At 39.6% G+C, this 18,402-nt stretch overlaps 1 protein-coding gene across 3 annotated transcripts in view; it reads left to right on the top strand.

Annotated features, from left to right (window-relative positions):
- Window positions 1–18,402, top strand: part of NRP1 (neuropilin 1) — a 116,663-nt gene that overhangs the window by 52,913 nt on the left and 45,348 nt on the right. For all 3 annotated transcript variants that reach the window (XM_069778105.1, XM_069778106.1, XM_069778104.1), the window contains exons 6-7: window positions 7,580–7,735; window positions 10,468–10,634. In XM_069778105.1, coding sequence (XP_069634206.1) covers window positions 7,580–7,735; window positions 10,468–10,634 — 323 coding nt within the window. The remainder of the gene's footprint in view (window positions 1–7,579; window positions 7,736–10,467; window positions 10,635–18,402) is intronic.

The raw sequence follows: 18,402 nt of genomic DNA, 5'->3' as shown, positions 1-18,402 counted from the left end.
TAAATGTCATAGTACAGAGGTCCTTGCTTGATTTATATGAAATGAGTTGAATTAAAGAGAAATGGGGAAAATGCTCTGTAAATTCACTCAGTAAAGCATATCACAGTGTGAATGATTTTTTTATGAAATATGTTTAATTTTGAACAGTTGGCTTGGGGGAAACCTCTGTTTTTAGAGGGAATATGTGATGGACCTCCTATGCTAAAATAAATTAAATATGAAGCCTCATAATCGGTCCCCAAACTTTCACAGCTAACACATTGTGCAGAAATTTCCAACCACTTGTGCAAACTGGACTTCAGGTACTAACCCTCCAGCTTGTGGAGGAACCGGGTTACAGACCAGCAGTCAAAGCAGAGAATTTCTTTGCCAGAGAAAACGTGGTGTCCATACAATTGAAATCATAGTGACTAAATGATTACCCAGGTCAGTAAACAGTCACTGAGTTATTCATTCCAGGTAGCTTTGGTGATTGAGCTCTGGTGTCTCTTCCAGCAGTATAAGCAAATCCAAATGTTTTATCTTAATTTGTTCATTTATAATCTCTGATTAGCTGGGTACATATGTCAGGGTGGGTGTGTTGGGTACCCTTCTGGAGCTTACTTCTCTGCCATCTCAGTAATTTTCCACTTAGCTGTTGACCACACTTGACCTTGTGCAAATTCGCTAAGTGCATAGCTAGATATTAGCTAAGCCCATAGAGCCAGTGAGCCCTCATTTCACCCTCTGCCCAATCTCATATCCGTGTTTTACACTAAGACTGATGAACAAAATAGCTGCATGATTTCTCTACTTTTTTCATATATGGCAATGGGTCCGCAAGATCCAAGTTCCCTCTGGGGAGGGCAGCCATGTACCAGTTCTCTAAAGACCCCAGCTTGATAGGCTGCAGCTCCAGCCTAAAAGGGACTGTTCAAGCTGAACACCTAACCTTACAGTGCCCAAATGCCTATATGAATTCTGCAAACAGCTATGTAAAACTGATTGTTTGTGATGCCTTTTTCACTGTTTCTATGTATGGCACAAGCTGATGAAGAGAAGCATCTTGAAGCTGTCCTTTTTCTTCTTAATTTTGTAACTTGTAGCAAAACTCAACGACTGAAGATTTATGTTGTTTGTGTTGGGCACTAATTACAGCTATTTCAGTTTTCCACTGATGTGATAACCCACATTAATAGATATTTTCTTTGCTCTTATGAACAGCAGTGGCAGTTTCTACAAACTGTTAATCCTACATTAATATTTCATTTAAATGAAAACATGTAACTTAAGGAACATATTTTAATAACACATTTAAACTTGCCTTTTTTCCTGGATAAATCCCCAATATAATTTTAATTAAAGCTTTTATTGATGATGCTGTAAATAGGTATGTGCTTTTTAATGTATATTTGTTTTTCCTTTTTGTTTTATGCTTAATGGGTTTATCATGACTCTTTTCAATACACTCCAATAAATAGTGAAGAAAGAGCCATAACAGTAGCTGAAAGACTATTTAGTATTTAATGCCTCAGTTAGGAAAACAGTATTGTAACACTACAATAATGATGTCTGGAACATTTAATAATAGGTTTATTTGTACATAGGCCAAATCTGTCCAAGCTGAATTCCTGTAGAACTTGCATTCAAACGGACATGTGAAAAGATGATCCAATCCATCAATTTATGTGTAATATTACCAAAAAGAAATGCATTATTGTTAGTGTCAGAGGGTTTCAAAGCGGTAATTTCCTGGTTCAAGAAAGTGACTGAGCCATACTGAAGAGCAATTAACAACAGGCATTATCAGCCTTCCAATTCCCTCACAAACTGTCTAAACCCAAAATGATCCTGACATCCAATAGGAGTGTTTACATGTTTGTAAATATTCAACTGAATTTGTAGACTAGAAAGAAATGTTTTCTTAGATACAAACTGTTGGAGGTTGCGGCAGTTGTAGGGAAATGTTTGGTGCGTCATTTCACTGTAGGACGATCCTTAGCCAGCAGTCAGTCTCTCTTGGTTAACGTAACACTACAAAGGCAGAGAGAATGTGATTGCTTCTCTATAAATGCATCACAGGATGAGTGCCTGGGAGGGAGAAGAATTATTTCAACCAGAGAGCAAAGCTGACACAGGAAACCACTGGTATGACCTGGCCATAAACTGAAGATAGAAATTAAAAGTTTCTAGATATCAAAAAGAGAGTATCCAGATAATCTTGGGGGAAAAAAGAGGAAGGAAAAAAAAAAAAGAGAGAGAAAGGAAGGCAAAATAAATCTAACTTGCATCCACATGGAAGTAGTTAATTTTTGAAAAATATTAGACAGTATGGTTGCCTTTCATGAAGGGAGGCTCACCCAGAGTGAGTCTTTCAGCCATTTGTCTATTTCCCTTTAGTCCGTGAAAAAATATTCTAAAGCTACATCTACACTATTAACTAAAACAGGGCCAAGGAGTGCTTGTGTGTACTTAATTGCTGGCATACTCCCTCACACTATTTTAGCCCACGTCGGTTTGCCCTTTCCCAAGCAACTCCTAAGCGGGGTTTGGAGGACAGCGAAAGCCGGAGGTCACTCCCAAAAGGCACGTTGGACACAACCATCTTGCTTCAGAGGGAAGAGCCCTATGGGAGCGAGGTGTGTCACACTGTTAGTCTGGTCCCAGGAACAGTCCCTGACCACTGGCTGCAGGTCCAGACGCTGGTCCCTGGCCTGCTCTACTTAGTGATATAGACATAGCTGTAAAAAAGGAAGCTATTTTGCTTTGTTACACTGCATTGCTGCTCACATGCCCAGTAATGTTAGAGGTTAAAACCGCCATTGCACCGCACTCAAAAACATGAAGTAGAAGGATTTTTTAGATGTTTAGAAGAAATGTATATCCTTCAGTTCAAATCCCTTGCTCACCAGCATGATGGCAGTTCTTTAATAGGACGCAGAGACCAGTTTGATGGAAAATAGTTGTGGCCGCAACCAGGGCAGAATTAGATGGACAGCCCGTGAATATGCTGCCCTCACCCAACTCTGGAAACCAGGCATCAACATTTGAGCCAGGCAGGCACTGTCAGTCAATCTGTTCTCAGCAGGGAACAGCACCCCACTCTGATCTGTCGCAGACACCTACTTTAGGGTGCAGTTAATGGACCTCTGGAGATTCTAATCTCATTGACTGTACGGGGAGCTATGGATCACTAACTCAGACGGAAACTTTAGATACCTAAGTCAGAGCAGATGAAACCCAACATAAGTGGAAAATGTTTTCACTGTAGAATTTGATCAGCTATAGTCACTAGAGATCAGCAGGAAATGAATATGCTGTTTTCTACAGTTGTGATTTTTTTTTCCTTACTTCCTCAAAAAAGCAAAACAAAAAGAGAAATGTTCTCTTAAACAAATTTTCACAATGATGTTTAAAAGGATATGTCAAAATCAGTATGCTTCCATTTACATTTTCCTTCTATGTAATTGCCGTTTTTTCTGATGGAAAACAATTTTCTGTTAGACAATTTGCCAGCAACTGTAACAGTCATTCACAAAGACGTTAATCGTGAAATGCTCTGTCACAATCATGGAGCCCTCAGCCTACCTGGTTGTCCTTTTAGTGGATTGAATCTGGCAAGTGCTGAGTACTTGTGTCTTGATTCTGCAAAACATGTGCTTATCCTTGAAGCATGTGAGCAGTTAGATTGACTTCAAAAAGAATTCACCAAGGACACTTATGGATCTGAAGTTAAACACTGTTGTAAGTGTTTTGCTGGTTCAGGAGGGGAATGGTAGGCATTCAGGAATGCCTCAAACCTGGCATTTTGTTTCTGCATAACTGCATGCCAAGGGCACCCTTTGGTCTCTTTAAAACAAAGCAATAAGTGAAACAAAACCTGTTGGAGAATATTTGGGAACTACAGGTGTACGTTACAAATATTGTGTAGAAAATGGACCATGGTTTGAAGGAGATAACAGGTAGAGTTAGAGCAGGAGAGTGAGTAGATCACAGAATAGAAATATGTGATTTTGCATGAATAAACTAGACTCCAAAAATATCTTTGCCCAAGGCACAAATATACCTCAGCCTGCCTCGGCTGAGGAAAGTCCATTGATGATTTTGAAGAAAAATAGCCCACTCAAAACGAGGACTAGCTTAAGTGATGAATTGCACGTATTCATCATGCAGCTCTCTTTGAAGCTCTATAGACTGTGTACTAGGGGCTCAAAAGTAATTTAAAAAAGTTTACATATGGCTTGAGAACCACAGGCTAAGCATTGCTGCTTCGGTCAATACCACAAGAGCTTCCACTAAATTACAGAGCAAAACAAAATGCTTTACTTCAGTCTTTAACATCAGTGCAAATGAAGGTTGCTATTAATCTAAGTGTGTTTCTCCTCTGTTGTGGTTGCTTTCTACACTCTTGTGAGAAGCTATTAAGACACAAGAGCATACACAATCTTAGTGTAGGTTAATAGTGGACTGTGAGGATGGGATTCATTTTTCAGTTCTTTTCTCTTTAGCATCCTAAATTGTGTGCAAATGTTTTGTCAATAGAAATCATACTGCTGTGAAAATACTGTCCACAGCACACCAGCATATTTTTAAAGACCAGCTTTAAAATTTAGTAAAATGGCTAGTTAACATGACATTTCTTTTAATATTTTAGAAGTCTGATATAACATATTTCCTTGCCTGTGTTTTGTTGGGGTTTTTTTAACTGAATTCCAAAAGCTAAGATTTCAAATGGATGGGCAAATGTGTATTTCAAAAAGTCTCAAAATTTCCTGATACGGATAATCTTTGTCCAGAAGGGCAAACACTAGAAAAGAAAAGATTTAATAAGGATAAGGTTTCTATTTAGTCTTAAATCACCAGCCATATTCTGTGTGTTCCGCAATCAGATCTGTAAACCTTCAAACATACATACTAAGAATAATCAAGGATTTAGTCAAGTTCTAAAATTAGATTCTGCATTTTGGGAAAAGCTGGCAAAACAGGTTTCTTAGTTGCCCCTCCATCTTTTAAGCTGAAAGTTACCCAGTTTTCCACTATATCATACTATGCCGGTGGAAAGAGGAGCCAAGGTCCCAGAAATAGCTACAGCATGGGCAGTCAAACGAAATAGCTGGCTCACTGAAATGTCTTTGTTCTGTGGGTAATGTAGAAGTGTCCTTCACTGAGGACATTTCCAAGTGACTTATATTTGGAGTCGGCCTTCCTGGAGGATGCTGACAAAGCAACATGATGGTCTACAGGTAGAGGTTGCAAAGAGCTTTCTGGACCTAATGACTTTTCAGCACCTGCTGCCCTAAAATTCCCATTTGGAACTGTATATGGTCTATTATGAAAGCCCATCTCGGTTCGTAAGGAAGGGTCAGGAAGATGGTAAAAAAAAAAAAGCAGTAGCATCGTCTACCTAAGCAGACAGCAGTATCATCCCCTGAATGATTGCTCAGATGGTGTTCCCCACACAGCATTTATTTGATGTGGTGACACCTGAAACATTTGATAACTTATTGTTGTTCAACAGTTTTCAAGACTTGAATGGAAAAAAGGAGAACTTTATGCTAGCTATTTATGCAAGAAGAACAAGAATCTCTATTTCATCCAACTCTGCTTAGATCAATACCATATTAGCTCAGTAGGCGAAGGTTTACATGTTGTGCAAAAGAATTCAATACCTCTTTGTGTCATATTCTGCAAGTTTTTGGCTCTTGCATCTACATAGCTAGCAAAGGGAACAGTACTGTGACAGCAGGGCCAATCTGTAGAAGACTGAAATGCAGAATCACTAAATATGTCTTAAAAATTATAAACCAGTGAGTCATGGGGAATCTTAAAGCCTGTCTGCTTTAAACAAAGTTCTCTTCTGTTTGTCATTTCAAAGAGGCTTCCCTACAGGAAATGGGAGGAGGGAGGCTCAGAGTGCCATAACATGGTGGCCTTATCCTCCTTATTTTCTTGCAGTTCAGAGCAGCATCAAGACCTATAATGCTGAAAGCCATCATGGGAAAGAGCAGGATCAGAGCTGTTTGCACATAGAAAATGCAAAAGCAAAAAAACCCCAAATACCACCACCAAATCTGCAGCATTTGGAGTGGAGGCATTATTTTGTAGTTTTAAAAAGCCACTAATGGTAACAGGCTAAAACAACTTTCTCACTCCAAATAATAAAACTGTAAAGCTCTAATGTTTTCTAGTATGAGGAAGAATTCAACTCATATCCTCTGTAGGGTGTTTCATTCTATCAATAATGTATTGAACAATCCTGGTGGAAAGGGGCTGAACTGGCAGGTATTTTAAATGCCATGGGATTGCCAAGGCAACTGAAGACTAACTATGGCCAGAATATGGATAGAAAAGCACATGCTGGCAGCAAGAGCTATAACATCTGAGCCCCATCTTTCTGGCAACTCTAGGGCCTTACAGAAATGTGTAGCTTACATAATAAAGTTATTCCAAGCTGGAACTGTTTTACTTGCTGGAAAATGCCAATAAATGACTACAAAATTATGTTAGCTAAGGATTTTCTTTGAACTGTGAATAATTAGGATATATAAACATATTCTATTTTAAACTGAAAGTGAAATGGACTTCCTAAAGAAATGACAAGGTGTTAATTTAATCCTGGAAAGCCAGTGGTGTAAGCATTAGAATGACATCTTATGATTATTTTCATGATTGACTCCATGGATGGTTTTCAGCATTATCTTTTCATATTGTTTGTAAGCACAGACATACCACTATTCAACAACCTAGGGACCTATCTGTAGGGAATGCTCAAGTGCTAGAAGGCCACATATGTTGGTTGCAAATTGAGTAGCTTAATTAAGGAAAAAGATTATCTCACTGCGCAGGAAATCCAGAAAAAGAATCAGGAATTGGTTTATACATTGTTAACACTGAGAGAGATCATGTATGTGTGTATGTGTGTGTGTTCTGTGACTGGAGATATACTTAAGAAATCCTTGCTCTTTTGAAAGGATTAAGATATTCCTCTTGAATTCTTTTACAGTATTCTTTAATATCGAGCATATGGGCAAAAGATCTGTGAGGGTGTGCTGAAAGGCTAAATAGGAGGGCATAAAGAGTCATTGGTCATAGTCTCAACATGAGTGCAAAAATGTTTTTCTAAGTTCACTATATAATTAACAGATTATTTGCAGTATTGAGCTTAAAACCTGGAAGGTGCTGTTTGAACTTCTATTCCCAGAGCATCTTGTAGACTGCGTCGGCAAATCAGGCCATTCAGATGTCTTGTCATAAAATAGGTGCTTCAATCACACTTTGGAAAATACTTCTGGTGTTTTGTACATATAATTTTGTGCATTGTTGCCCTCTCTGCACACTTGAAAGGACACTTTTTAAAATCCTGGTTCTTTACATTTTCAGAGGTTTATGGAGTGCTATCTGGAACATTTTAGAAGTAGGATTACTGGCTTAGGATAAGCAATTTATTGTTCACCACTAAGTTATTGATGAGATTGTGATTTTGAACTGTTGTAGAGGTTCACTATTTGCTGCTGAGGGACTCTCTTCAGAAGGCTATTTTAGTGGCATCTATTGTTGTAGTAGAACTGGTAGTTTACTATTATATCCTGTCTCTTTGCAGTTGGCCCGCACATAGGGCGTTATTGTGGGCAGAACAACCCAGGACGTGTCCGGTCTTCAACAGGGATCCTTTCAATGGTATTTTACACTGACAGTGCAATAGCAAAAGAGGGATTCTCAGCAAACTACAGTGTGTCGCAGAGCAGTGTATCAGAAGGTCAGTATTTATCTATACTGCAGAGCTTCTTGGAAAATATTCTCTGTTATGTCTTCTTGCACACCAGGTGTTGCATAAAACTTTAAAGAAACCTTAAATAAATAAGATGGTGGGGAAGGATTGGTTCTGTCTTGCTTTTTTCTTTTTTTTTTTTTTTAAAGAACAGCTGCCCTTTGAAAAGCAGTGCAAGAAACAGAATTCTCCTTACAGTTTTATTCCACATTATTGCCAGGAAGTTCGGGTAATTATTGTGCAAAACTGTGCTGACCAAGGAAACGCAGGAATACAGAGCAATTGAACACTTGCATTAAAACAATGAAACATGAACAATGAATGCACTATCCCAAGCCTTCTTTTATTACATGGAATAAGCTTTGATGATCGATTTGTTGAATAAAAAGAACCCATTTAATACATGTGCTCTTGTTAAACCATTTCATAAGCTATCTAAGCTTTGTTCTCCATCTCGTATTTTTTTCCCAGTTGCCTCATTTTCATGCTTACCCTTTGGATGGAGAATGAAATGAAGTGAGGGAGATGCAGGAAAATAACAGGCTGTGTTACACTATGTCCTTGCAGATTTCCTTGCTTTCCTCAATGATAAAACACACACTTTAAATCATACTCTCTCTCCTTTCCACAACTTATTGAGTTTTGAGCAGATTTATCCAGATTTGATGTGCTTGTTTAAAAGGAACAAAAAAAAAATGAGTAAACTGAAATTATGTCCATTACTCCCCACCTCTCTTCCTACCCTTGCCTCTTTAATAGCTTTCTTGTACATGCATAACCAGTAAGAGGGAATGGCACATACCCAGCCTCTGTGGATGGGAAGCACTCTCCTCTGTCTCTGTCAGACTGTATCTCCAGCTAGTTTGGCTTCTCCTTATGTAGGTGCTGTTCCTACCCTGTCATTAGCTAGCACAGGCAACTTGGGTCCCCATGTTCATCTCCTCCACAGTTATCTCTACCTGGGCTGTAGAGGCATCATCACACTGGAGCCAGAATTAATAATATCTGCTATGCTGGGATGTCTTCAGCTCTTTTCAACACAGGACAACAGAACAGGAAAAGTTAGTGTGTGTGAAAACCCTTTTGGATGATAAGAGGAAACATTTTCTATGATTCAGGCCTAGACAGAGGAGTGATTCTTCTCATTTAATTTCAGCCACCCTTGCTCTTTGTGTTTTCAGTACAGAGAGGGTCACCTCCAGAAGACAACTCAGCCTCCATATCTCAGCCATGTAAGATGCCCCCAGGAGGTACTTGTCCCTCTCAGCAGACCACAGGGAAAGCCCGCATGTCTAGATCAAACTGGACACCTACTTTTTAGATATTTTAATATGATTCCCACCTACTATGTCTTGCATTCTTTGTAGTGGCTTAGGGCTCTCCTTCTGATTCCAAGCAGAAGTTAATTTACTTTGAGTCTTACCCTAATGTAGTTCAGCTTCAGTACTTCACCCAAGGCCCCTAATAAGTTGAAGCAACACAGAAACGGGGGAAAGGGTGGTACACCGCAGGAAATGCAGTTTGGCAGCAAGTTTGATAATTCAGTTATGGGCACCCTAACTACAACTCCTGTGAGGTACTGTGAGAGCATTTCTGAATAGAAGTTTCTGGATCCCAGATAAAAGATTTAAACTTTTTTTTTTCAGAATATTTTAATTTTCATTGAAAAATCAGAACTTTGCTTATTAAAAGCTCAGGACCCACCCCTCTGTTAGAGATACGTCAGCTCCAGAGAAGGTATGATAAAAAGGAGTGTGTACTCATATGTCAGGGCCTCCACTTCACACACTGGTATTTTAATTTAAACTGCTAATGAAGGAATGAATTATATGTATATACTATGAAGTCTTTGCACAGAACCATAAGCACATGTTGTTTTCTCCTGCCCTTGCAATGGGGTTGGTAAACTTCTGACAAGGGGATGCATGAGCATCTGGGTGTGAGGATCCGTCTAAAGCCACCGGCCTTTCTTGCTTTGGTGGGGGTTGGAGCCTTTATTTTTGAAGAGTGAAGGAAGAATTTAGTCTCCATGCCCTATCATGCTTTGAACTCAATACAGTGACTAGGACGTCAATTGATTCTAAATTACCTAGGTAATTTTTGTGTCAACAAAAAGAGATTGAATGAAAATGATCAACTCATTTAAAATACAGCATGTTATGGAAGAGGTGGTAATTCCCTTAGGTCAATAATCTTCTGGCCTGGATTCAAATTTTGTTGATCTGTTTCTTTCCAGTGTCCAGGATGCAAAGAGGATGCCTGGAATTTTAATAATATTTTTAAAACATTTTATAGTTTTTGTACTGGAGTAAATAGTTTTAAAATAAAATTATTTTATACAGTCATCTGGTTTGTCTTTCCTGGCTTTGTGCATAATTATGAGTTGAACATACGTTGTTTTATATTATGAATCCACAGAAGTGCCTGTGCTACCCTAGAAAAGAGAATTCTATTGTCCTATATTAAAATGGCTACAACGCTGGGCTAAAAATATTTGTATAGCATTATTATTGCAGGAATTGCCATGGCAACTCAAATGACAGTATTAAGAATGACACCATAAGCCCAGTACTGCCTCACTTAAAGTTGCTAAAGAATTCAAAGTCACATAAAAATAAATTCTTTAGATATTCATATTCAAAGCAGGAAAACGTTCTTATTATTCAAAGTCTAAATCAAAAAGCTGACCATAATAATGATGGTAATTTATTTTTCTTCAGATTTCCAGTGCATGGAACCACTGGGCATGGAGTCAGGAGAAATTCACTCTGATCAAATAACTGTCTCCTCCCAGTACAGCGCTATCTGGTCTTCAGAAAGGTCCCGGCTAAATTACCCTGAGAATGGATGGACCCCAGGGGAAGATTCTATCAGAGAATGGATACAGGTAAAAAGATAATGTTTTAGAGATATTATTAATAATACTCTGTGGAGTTTATTGAATGTGGAGAATGCAAAAGAAAGAAAAAAAAAACCCACAGTAAAGTACTTCTACATAATCTATGAATCACTGCAAGTGAATAGCTCACATTCCCTATTAGGCACACAAAAAAAGACTGACTCCCAAAGGTATAAAAAAAGAAAAGGTCAGGAAGATTAATTCTTCTGCTTCCCACGTCTATTGTTTTTTCAGTCTTCTGGGCACAAATAACAGAGATTTTGGTTTAGTGGAAAAGTCAATATTAGTTTAACATGCACTTAAAGTGGAATGTCCCAGTAAACTGAGCATGTGCTATGTCTCTAGCTGATTACAGTTAAGCATTAATACAGGATGGTGTTTTCATGCACTCAGATTTCACCTCAGAAGACCTATGTCCATTCTAGAATAAGTCACACATGAACTAAGTTCAGTGGTCTCTGTCTAGTGGCTATTCTTCCACATCCTTAAACACAACATTCATTAGCAAGATTGGCTGCCTCAGCTTTGCTCTGTTAATACAGGAGAAATCGTGCAAACATTTGTTGCCACAAAGAGACTCCTTGAGGTCAGTCAGTCTACTTGGGCTTGTTGCTTGCTATTTCTTATCAGGTCCATAGCTTAATGGTGCATGTTTCCTGAGCAGGTTATAATTATTCATATGAATTCCTGTATACAAATAACCTATACTAGCAGGCAAGTATTAATATCATTAGGTGAAAAAACCACTGATTTATCTTAATTGTCGGTTGACTTACACTTCTTAGTTGTAACCTGGATTCTATTTCTGTTGGCAAAAGCTAAGAGAAAGGCTTGCGCATATTAGATCAATATTACTTCGACATATTAGATCAATATTACTAATATTGAAAACTTGTTCTTATATTTGAAAGATTCCTCCTGCTTCTGTTGTTTTCTATAAGAAATTACTAACTGACATATAAAAACAATGCCTTATTAGCCGTCCATACGAATGTTCACATTGGTGTTTCCTGTGAGGTTTGCTGTCTGCAAGAAAGCTTAAAAATATGTTGAGTAGCAGTTAGTGAAGGGAAGAAAGAGGGGGAAATCTTTCATTTCTGATCCTTGGCACACAATGGGACTCTTAGGTGTCCTGCTTAGGGGCCCCTACACATCCTGAGCTCTTGGAAACTTGGTAATCATGTATGATGGACCTAACCAGACTTCAGAGCGGCAAAAAAAATCTGTTGATCCTTTTTCCTTACTTAGGAATAAATGCTAAAATCTCCCCAGCCTTATCTAAGTGCAAGGCTTGTTATTAATCATTGCCACTTGCAATCCATGGAATGCACGTGGAAAAGGGGTGGAATGCATCAGAATCAAATTCCATGTGTTTCATCTGGTCAGAGGGCTGCCACTTTTTCTTTATTTCCTTCTTTTCTGCTGTCACTTACGCATTTATGACTGCATAATCAAAACAAGAGAGCTAGTCAAATCTCATTCATGTGTTGTGTGTGCTTATTAACTTTATTAAGTTATGATGACTACGTACATATATAGAGAGAGCTTAATCCTTTCACTTAGAACTAGATCTTTCTGAGAAAAAGTTTCAAAGGACTTTTTTTAACCATTAACTTTCTTAATAATAAACACATAACAGAATCCAAGCTACTCCGGGGTTTATGCTTAAAACAGCTCAGACTACTTCAGGCCTCCTGCCCGTGAATTTCTCAGACTCCTTTGCCTTCTTTCATAAACCACTGAGCATAATTTTTAGCATCTTTACACTGCCTCCAGCTACCACATCAGCCAAGAAGTTGGTGGTTATTTGGATGCTGTACTGCTCACGCTCATGCCACAGCTCTCACCTACTTCACCCAGCCCCCAGTTTGGAACCATTTCCCTGAGCAGTCTTGGCCTGGTGTATCTCCTCCACCGCCCAGGGCCCCTGCGGAGGCACTGGCACCCCCAAGGCAGACTTCATGACAGAGCAACTAGGCTGTAGCAGCCTTCGCTGCAGAGCTGGGGCTTGTTTGCAAGACTGAGCCTACAAAGTCTTGCTTGAAGATTCATTGCATTCAATAGGTGCGCTTAACATGTGTCGCAGAGGAGCTGTCAATCATTTCTACCATTCAACCTACGTAGCAGAAGCAACCAAGCTAGGCTGGAGATGGAGTATGCCATCCCCTGGCTTTTCACAAGGTACAACGGTTCAACTCATCTTTGGTTCCATTTGTATCAGGAGGATATTAATTCTTATACTTATTATTATGGTTTAATTCAATACTAACATTGTTAATTCAGACTTCCAAATGTGTTCTAAATGCTTTCCTGTTAAACTGAGTTGACAATCTTGAGATGGGTGCTAAGCACTTCAGACCATCAGGCACTTTAATAGCAGAGTCCTTGCACATGTGAACTGCCATCTTCTACAAAGGCTCGATGCCACTGGCAGTAAGCACATGTTGTAAGTTTGTATCTGGATAAAATATTGAAATCCCATGTTTCCTCTGTACAAATATCCCCAGGAACAGATGTTCATCTCCGTAAGAGTTTACAGACAAACAACCAAGGACATGCAACTAATAAAATACTCTGAAATTACCCGCTGAAAAAAAATCATAATATTTTATAAAAGGAGGAAGACATTGTATATGAAGGACTGAGGTCACTTTGTTCTGTTTTGTTTTGTATGCTATTGTAAACTAGTCATGTGAAGTATTTGCTTTTGAGCAGTACAGTGTAAATGGATTTTTGTTGTACAGAGCAAGAACTCTAGAAAATATTCAACAGCAAAAAACAGTCTGAAGGATACAGCAATGCTGAACTTGGAACTTTCAAAGTGAAAATTTCTGCCTATGTGCCCTTGTCTGAGACAAAGATTTTGTGTATATCAGTATTCATTAATCTTTCACAATTGCAGGTTTCCATACCTGCACACACACTGCAGCTGGTTAAGTAGTGATGTCTGCCTTCAAACTGCTAATATACATATGCAACTACATCATATATATGAGATATGTACAAACCATACATGGGCAAAGCAGCTTGAAAATTCAGCTCCAAATACTAATTTCCTTAGTGTATCATTTTTTTTATATAGGGGAAATATTATAGTTCTCCTTTCCTTTCCTTTTACCCCTCCTTTCAAGGTTAATGTTTTTGCTAAAACAAAAGAAACAGAAAACCTCAGTTAAGTATCAGCAAAGGGAGATTGGTATATATAGAGGACGTCTAGAGGGCATGCGATATGATTGTCTCCATTGAGGTGTTGACGTCTTTCGGACCGTTTCGCTGAAAAGAATTAAGAAAATAGTGTTGGCCTGTTGTTAGTAATGGATTTGCATGAATTCCGTCTGTGGATGTGGAACCCATTCTCTGGTGAAAAAACTAGATTGCTCCTTTGTGGCTGACAAGGTACTAACTCCTGAGTTCATCTGAATGCCACCTGCTTGCCGGGCTCTGCTAAGTGAAAGTTGCCTGTCCGTTCCTTTCCTTAATTGTTTGGAAATAAATGTCAAAGCTTAGATTCAAAATACCCATAGCACAGTCACACCCTAAGTCTGCACCATACTATCTCCATTTTATTTTTACCCTCAAACACACTTTTGAAAATTGCTCAACTAGCTTGAGATTTTGGAGTGACTCTATAATCAGAAACAGAGTCACTCCAGATTGAATTTCTTTTTTAAAAACGCATTAATAAAGTCTGTGGATTTTCTAATACGAATGGAATAAAGATATGCATGAGGCAAGACCTGCCAAAAATAAGCATGAAGTTAGTTTATTGTCATATGGGATGTTATTAGCTCCTCAACCTTAAGCTCAGCCTACTTGTTTATTACACTTACATTTCACGCACTCGATTGCCCTTCAGTGTGAAATAGCATAATTTAAAATAAAAAATAAAAACAGGCCTTTAATCTAATCAAGAGCAGGGAACTGCCACTGCAACGTAAGTCATCGTCCCTCATTAACGTATCCTTTCACAGGAAAAATAGTATAGTGTTTCCATTTCTGTAATCTGAACAACAAACATGTTAATAGGTATCAATTACCAGCCAGTTTCAGTACTTAGAACCAGTAAGAAGGCCAGTGCGAGGGTTTCACATCTGGTTTCAGTGAAACTGTTCCTGTCTGTGGTATTTAAAATTTAAAGAACTCCTGTTATTGTGCAATTGGGAATCCTAGGGGAGTACAATGTTAATGAAATCCATAACATGCAGGGATTTTATGATTGCATTTTCAAGGCATTCCTTCAAAAGGGACAACTGATTTCTGCCATGGCAGCAGTAATTGTGTTTTTACAGAGTAGATTTAACGTTTGCATTTAAGAACGGCAGTTAGGTTTACACTCATCTGAAAAAGTAACATGCGAAATCTTTATATTTAGGGAACATTTTGCATCTTATTTGCGAAACCTTTGAGCAGAAGCCACGGGCCGCTGTGCATAGCAAGCCCTTGCACCTCAGGGGCGACCCAGTGGGTCACGGCCGGCAGCCCCCCAGGGCAGCGCAGGAGCGAGGGAAGCTCCAGGAGGAGCGCCCGGCCGGATAGGTGCCGTCAGCTAAAGGCACTTGAGACCCACGTGTGTGTGGTTTTGAAGGGAGACTGATTGCCTATTACCAGGGTCACTGGGAACCTGTGCTATCATCAATCCTTATAATGGCGTGAGTTTTCAAACCCGCAAGGAGCAACACCTTCTGGGTACTTTTACTGCAGAATCTGTATGTTTTCTATCAAAACGTTTCTTCTAATGCATATAACACAAATCTGTACAGTCCTGCCAAGCTGGATGATTGTTTCTGGGTGGCACAATTTTTCTCTCATCCTGTAACTCCGAGCTAGACCTCCAGCTTGCCCAGAAAGCAAAGCATGTTTGTTAGTAGCACAAGATCTTCAGTTCATATTATGGCTGGGGTTGGACAAAACTATAAATCCAGCTTTAAGAATCCTAGTATCAGATCAAAACTTTGCAGCCATAAACCAAAAAGCACTACTCTGATATAAACACACTCTGCCAGTTCAAATTTGTTCAGAAAAGGTTAACAGGAGGTTAACATAAATAGACGTTATACTCTGCATTGGGTATTATCTGTCATTCTGCAGCTGACATAAGGCCATACACTAAGATGAACTCCCTATTGTGTGTTCTGGCTAATATGACATAAATGGCTAATCCAGCCCAAATTTGTGCCACTGGGTTTCTCAGCAGGGCAGAGATCTGGTATGATGTGGAAACGGACAGAGTCAGAGGTTGGCACAGGGAGCAGGTCTGGTTGCTCCCTCTGGCCTCTGCCCGCCTGCCTCCACCTCGTCCCCCAACCATCCATTCGGCACTGACGATTCTTGCAGAGTAATTTTCTAGACCCCTAGAGCGGTCAGCCCTAGGAATATCAACGGATCTGGTGCAAAATTCTTCCTCTGCACCTTGCAGCATTTAGGGATCTGGAGAAAGGCCAGAGAGAGGTAAGAATAGGCCTCCTCAAAAAGCAACCTGGGAGATCCCCCTCGCCTCCACTGATTGAAATATCAGTTGTTTATTTAACACTAACTCTCCCGTGCAAGGAAAATATACTTCCATTGATTTAAAACACTTCTATGTATACACTACTTCACCAGAGTGAGAGGGACCTCTGAGGTGGAATTTTCCTTCCACATTTGTCTTCATTCCTTTACATTTGCGGTAACCTACGTTCTTCATTATTTGCTCCTTTGTAAGAGAAACCCAGGAGCATGCATCGCTGATGTGAACTGGTATATAGATTAGTACAGATTTATTCCTGTAGCACTTCTGAAAATAATTGCAGTTCATCATTTGGTGTCTTGACCTTTCATCTGTGTCATAGCTTATTTCCTTATCAGGTATTCACTTAAAAATATAGTCAGTATTTATATATGCTGCTGCACAGCACATTTGTTTCATTAACAGGTTTATTCTTACATCAGGCAGCTGTTGAGGTTGACTTTACTAAGCAAGCTTATCTAAGTATTTCACATGAAAGCTCAAGGAAGTGCAAGTCAACAATGCCTGTTATTTTTATTCTTATTATTTCTGTTTCTTTTGGAGGTTGCAGTGAAGTGCATAATATTACCGCATAGAATAACATGAAACCTGGGAAACCTCAGCCTCCCAGTTCTCCTAGTCTTTGAAGGACTGACTGAGAGCTGAAGTTCAGAGGCTTTGTGGCGGGGCTTGCCCATCATTAGGGAGCACACTGACATGAAAGCACAAAAACTGCCAGTCCTTTGTCTTCTCTACCACTTTAGAATACAAGTCATGTATTTGGTTCACGTCATTTTACAGTTCATAACTGTACTCCAGAAATCACAAAAAGCAGAGTTAGCTTTGTGTGGAAAAGTGCTACAGTTATCTTATGGTCTTAACATACTTTGCACATGGCAAAGAATGACAAAAGAATATTCCTTTCTGGAAATCACAGCCGGTACAGACTGTGACACAGCGCAGAACCAGGGTTAATTGACCCAGCAGGATACATTCGTACCTTTATTTACTGTGACATGGGAATAAATGGTAGAGTTTCACAAAGGCAAGTACTGAAGTTAGACAAGACGGAGAGGGAGAAATAAAAGGCCCCTACAAAGTATGAAGGTTTTTTTGATTATTCAAAGTGCTTTAAGAGCTATTTTAGTACCAGAAAGTTCCCAGCCATAGATTTATCACTCTGGGGAGGCTGAAGGGATGCTCAGAGAACTGCGCAAAACCATTGGCAGCCTTATTGCTCCAGAAGTGCAGGTGCAAAATGCAGTTTAGAAGAAAATCCTCTCTACCTCCCTCTGACATGTTTCAGCATCAGCCCTAATACAGAGGGGAGTCCGGCGTGGCTTCAAGCGATCCTGTGCGCAACATATGGAGGAGCAGCAGAAGCGGAGCCCCTCCGAGCCTCCACTACCAGCCTAATCATTACAATAGTTGCAGTTCTTTCAGGGGAACCATTATGCGGAGATCCGAGTAGTTTGTATATAACTCTGTAATTACTTATGCATCCACTTCCCAGTCCAGCCCTACATCCCCTCAACGGCTGCAAGACAGATGGCCATTTAGAGCTGAGATAGCGAATTAAAAATGTGTCCAGCAAAAGCACTGATTCAGCACCTACTAAAATAATTTTGTAAATTTATCTCACTTTCACTAGTTGGTTCCAGGAGGGAAAGAAATTAAAACCTTTAAATATGTTTTTAAACTAAACACCACAGGTTTTTTTAAATCACAACGTCATTTTCTTCTACTTTCTTTCACAGAAATTAAAGCCACTTAAAAAACTCTGTACAAAATCATTCTTCTCTCTCTTTTTTTTTTTTCGGTTCACGTGTTTGGCTTGACTCAAAACATTTGTTATTGTTTGCTGGTTTTGAAACTGCCATCAAGCCAAAAAATCAGTTGTTTGCGCCATTCTGCTTGGTAGGGGAGCTCTCTCCCAGATGGCTTGCAGACCCCGTGGGGGCTGAGGCAGACTCGCCCACCCAGCTACCAGGCGCTGCAACACATCTGCTCCACCGCAGCCAGGACTTGCTGCAGATGCGAGGGAAGGTATCTCGGAAGGAGATTTTTCTGAGTCCAGCAGAAATAAATTAATCTACAAGACTAGGCAGGTGTCAAACGGCAGGTGAGGTAGAGCTCAAGGCTAGAAGTTAAGTGATTGAGGGTAGTGGCTAGAAATACAGCCTTGGGTAGGAACGCACAGCTGAGGCATGTTATAATAAGCAGAGTTGTTACTGAGCTAAAGGTCTCTGTTCTCACAGGGCCGACCCCTGG

This window comes from Haliaeetus albicilla, chromosome 2, assembly GCF_947461875.1.
Source record: "Haliaeetus albicilla chromosome 2, bHalAlb1.1, whole genome shotgun sequence".
In the NCBI taxonomy this organism is placed as follows: Eukaryota; Metazoa; Chordata; class Aves; order Accipitriformes; family Accipitridae; genus Haliaeetus; species Haliaeetus albicilla.
Note: the sequence above shows the minus strand (reverse complement) of the source record. Positions and strands in the feature narration are given on the sequence as shown.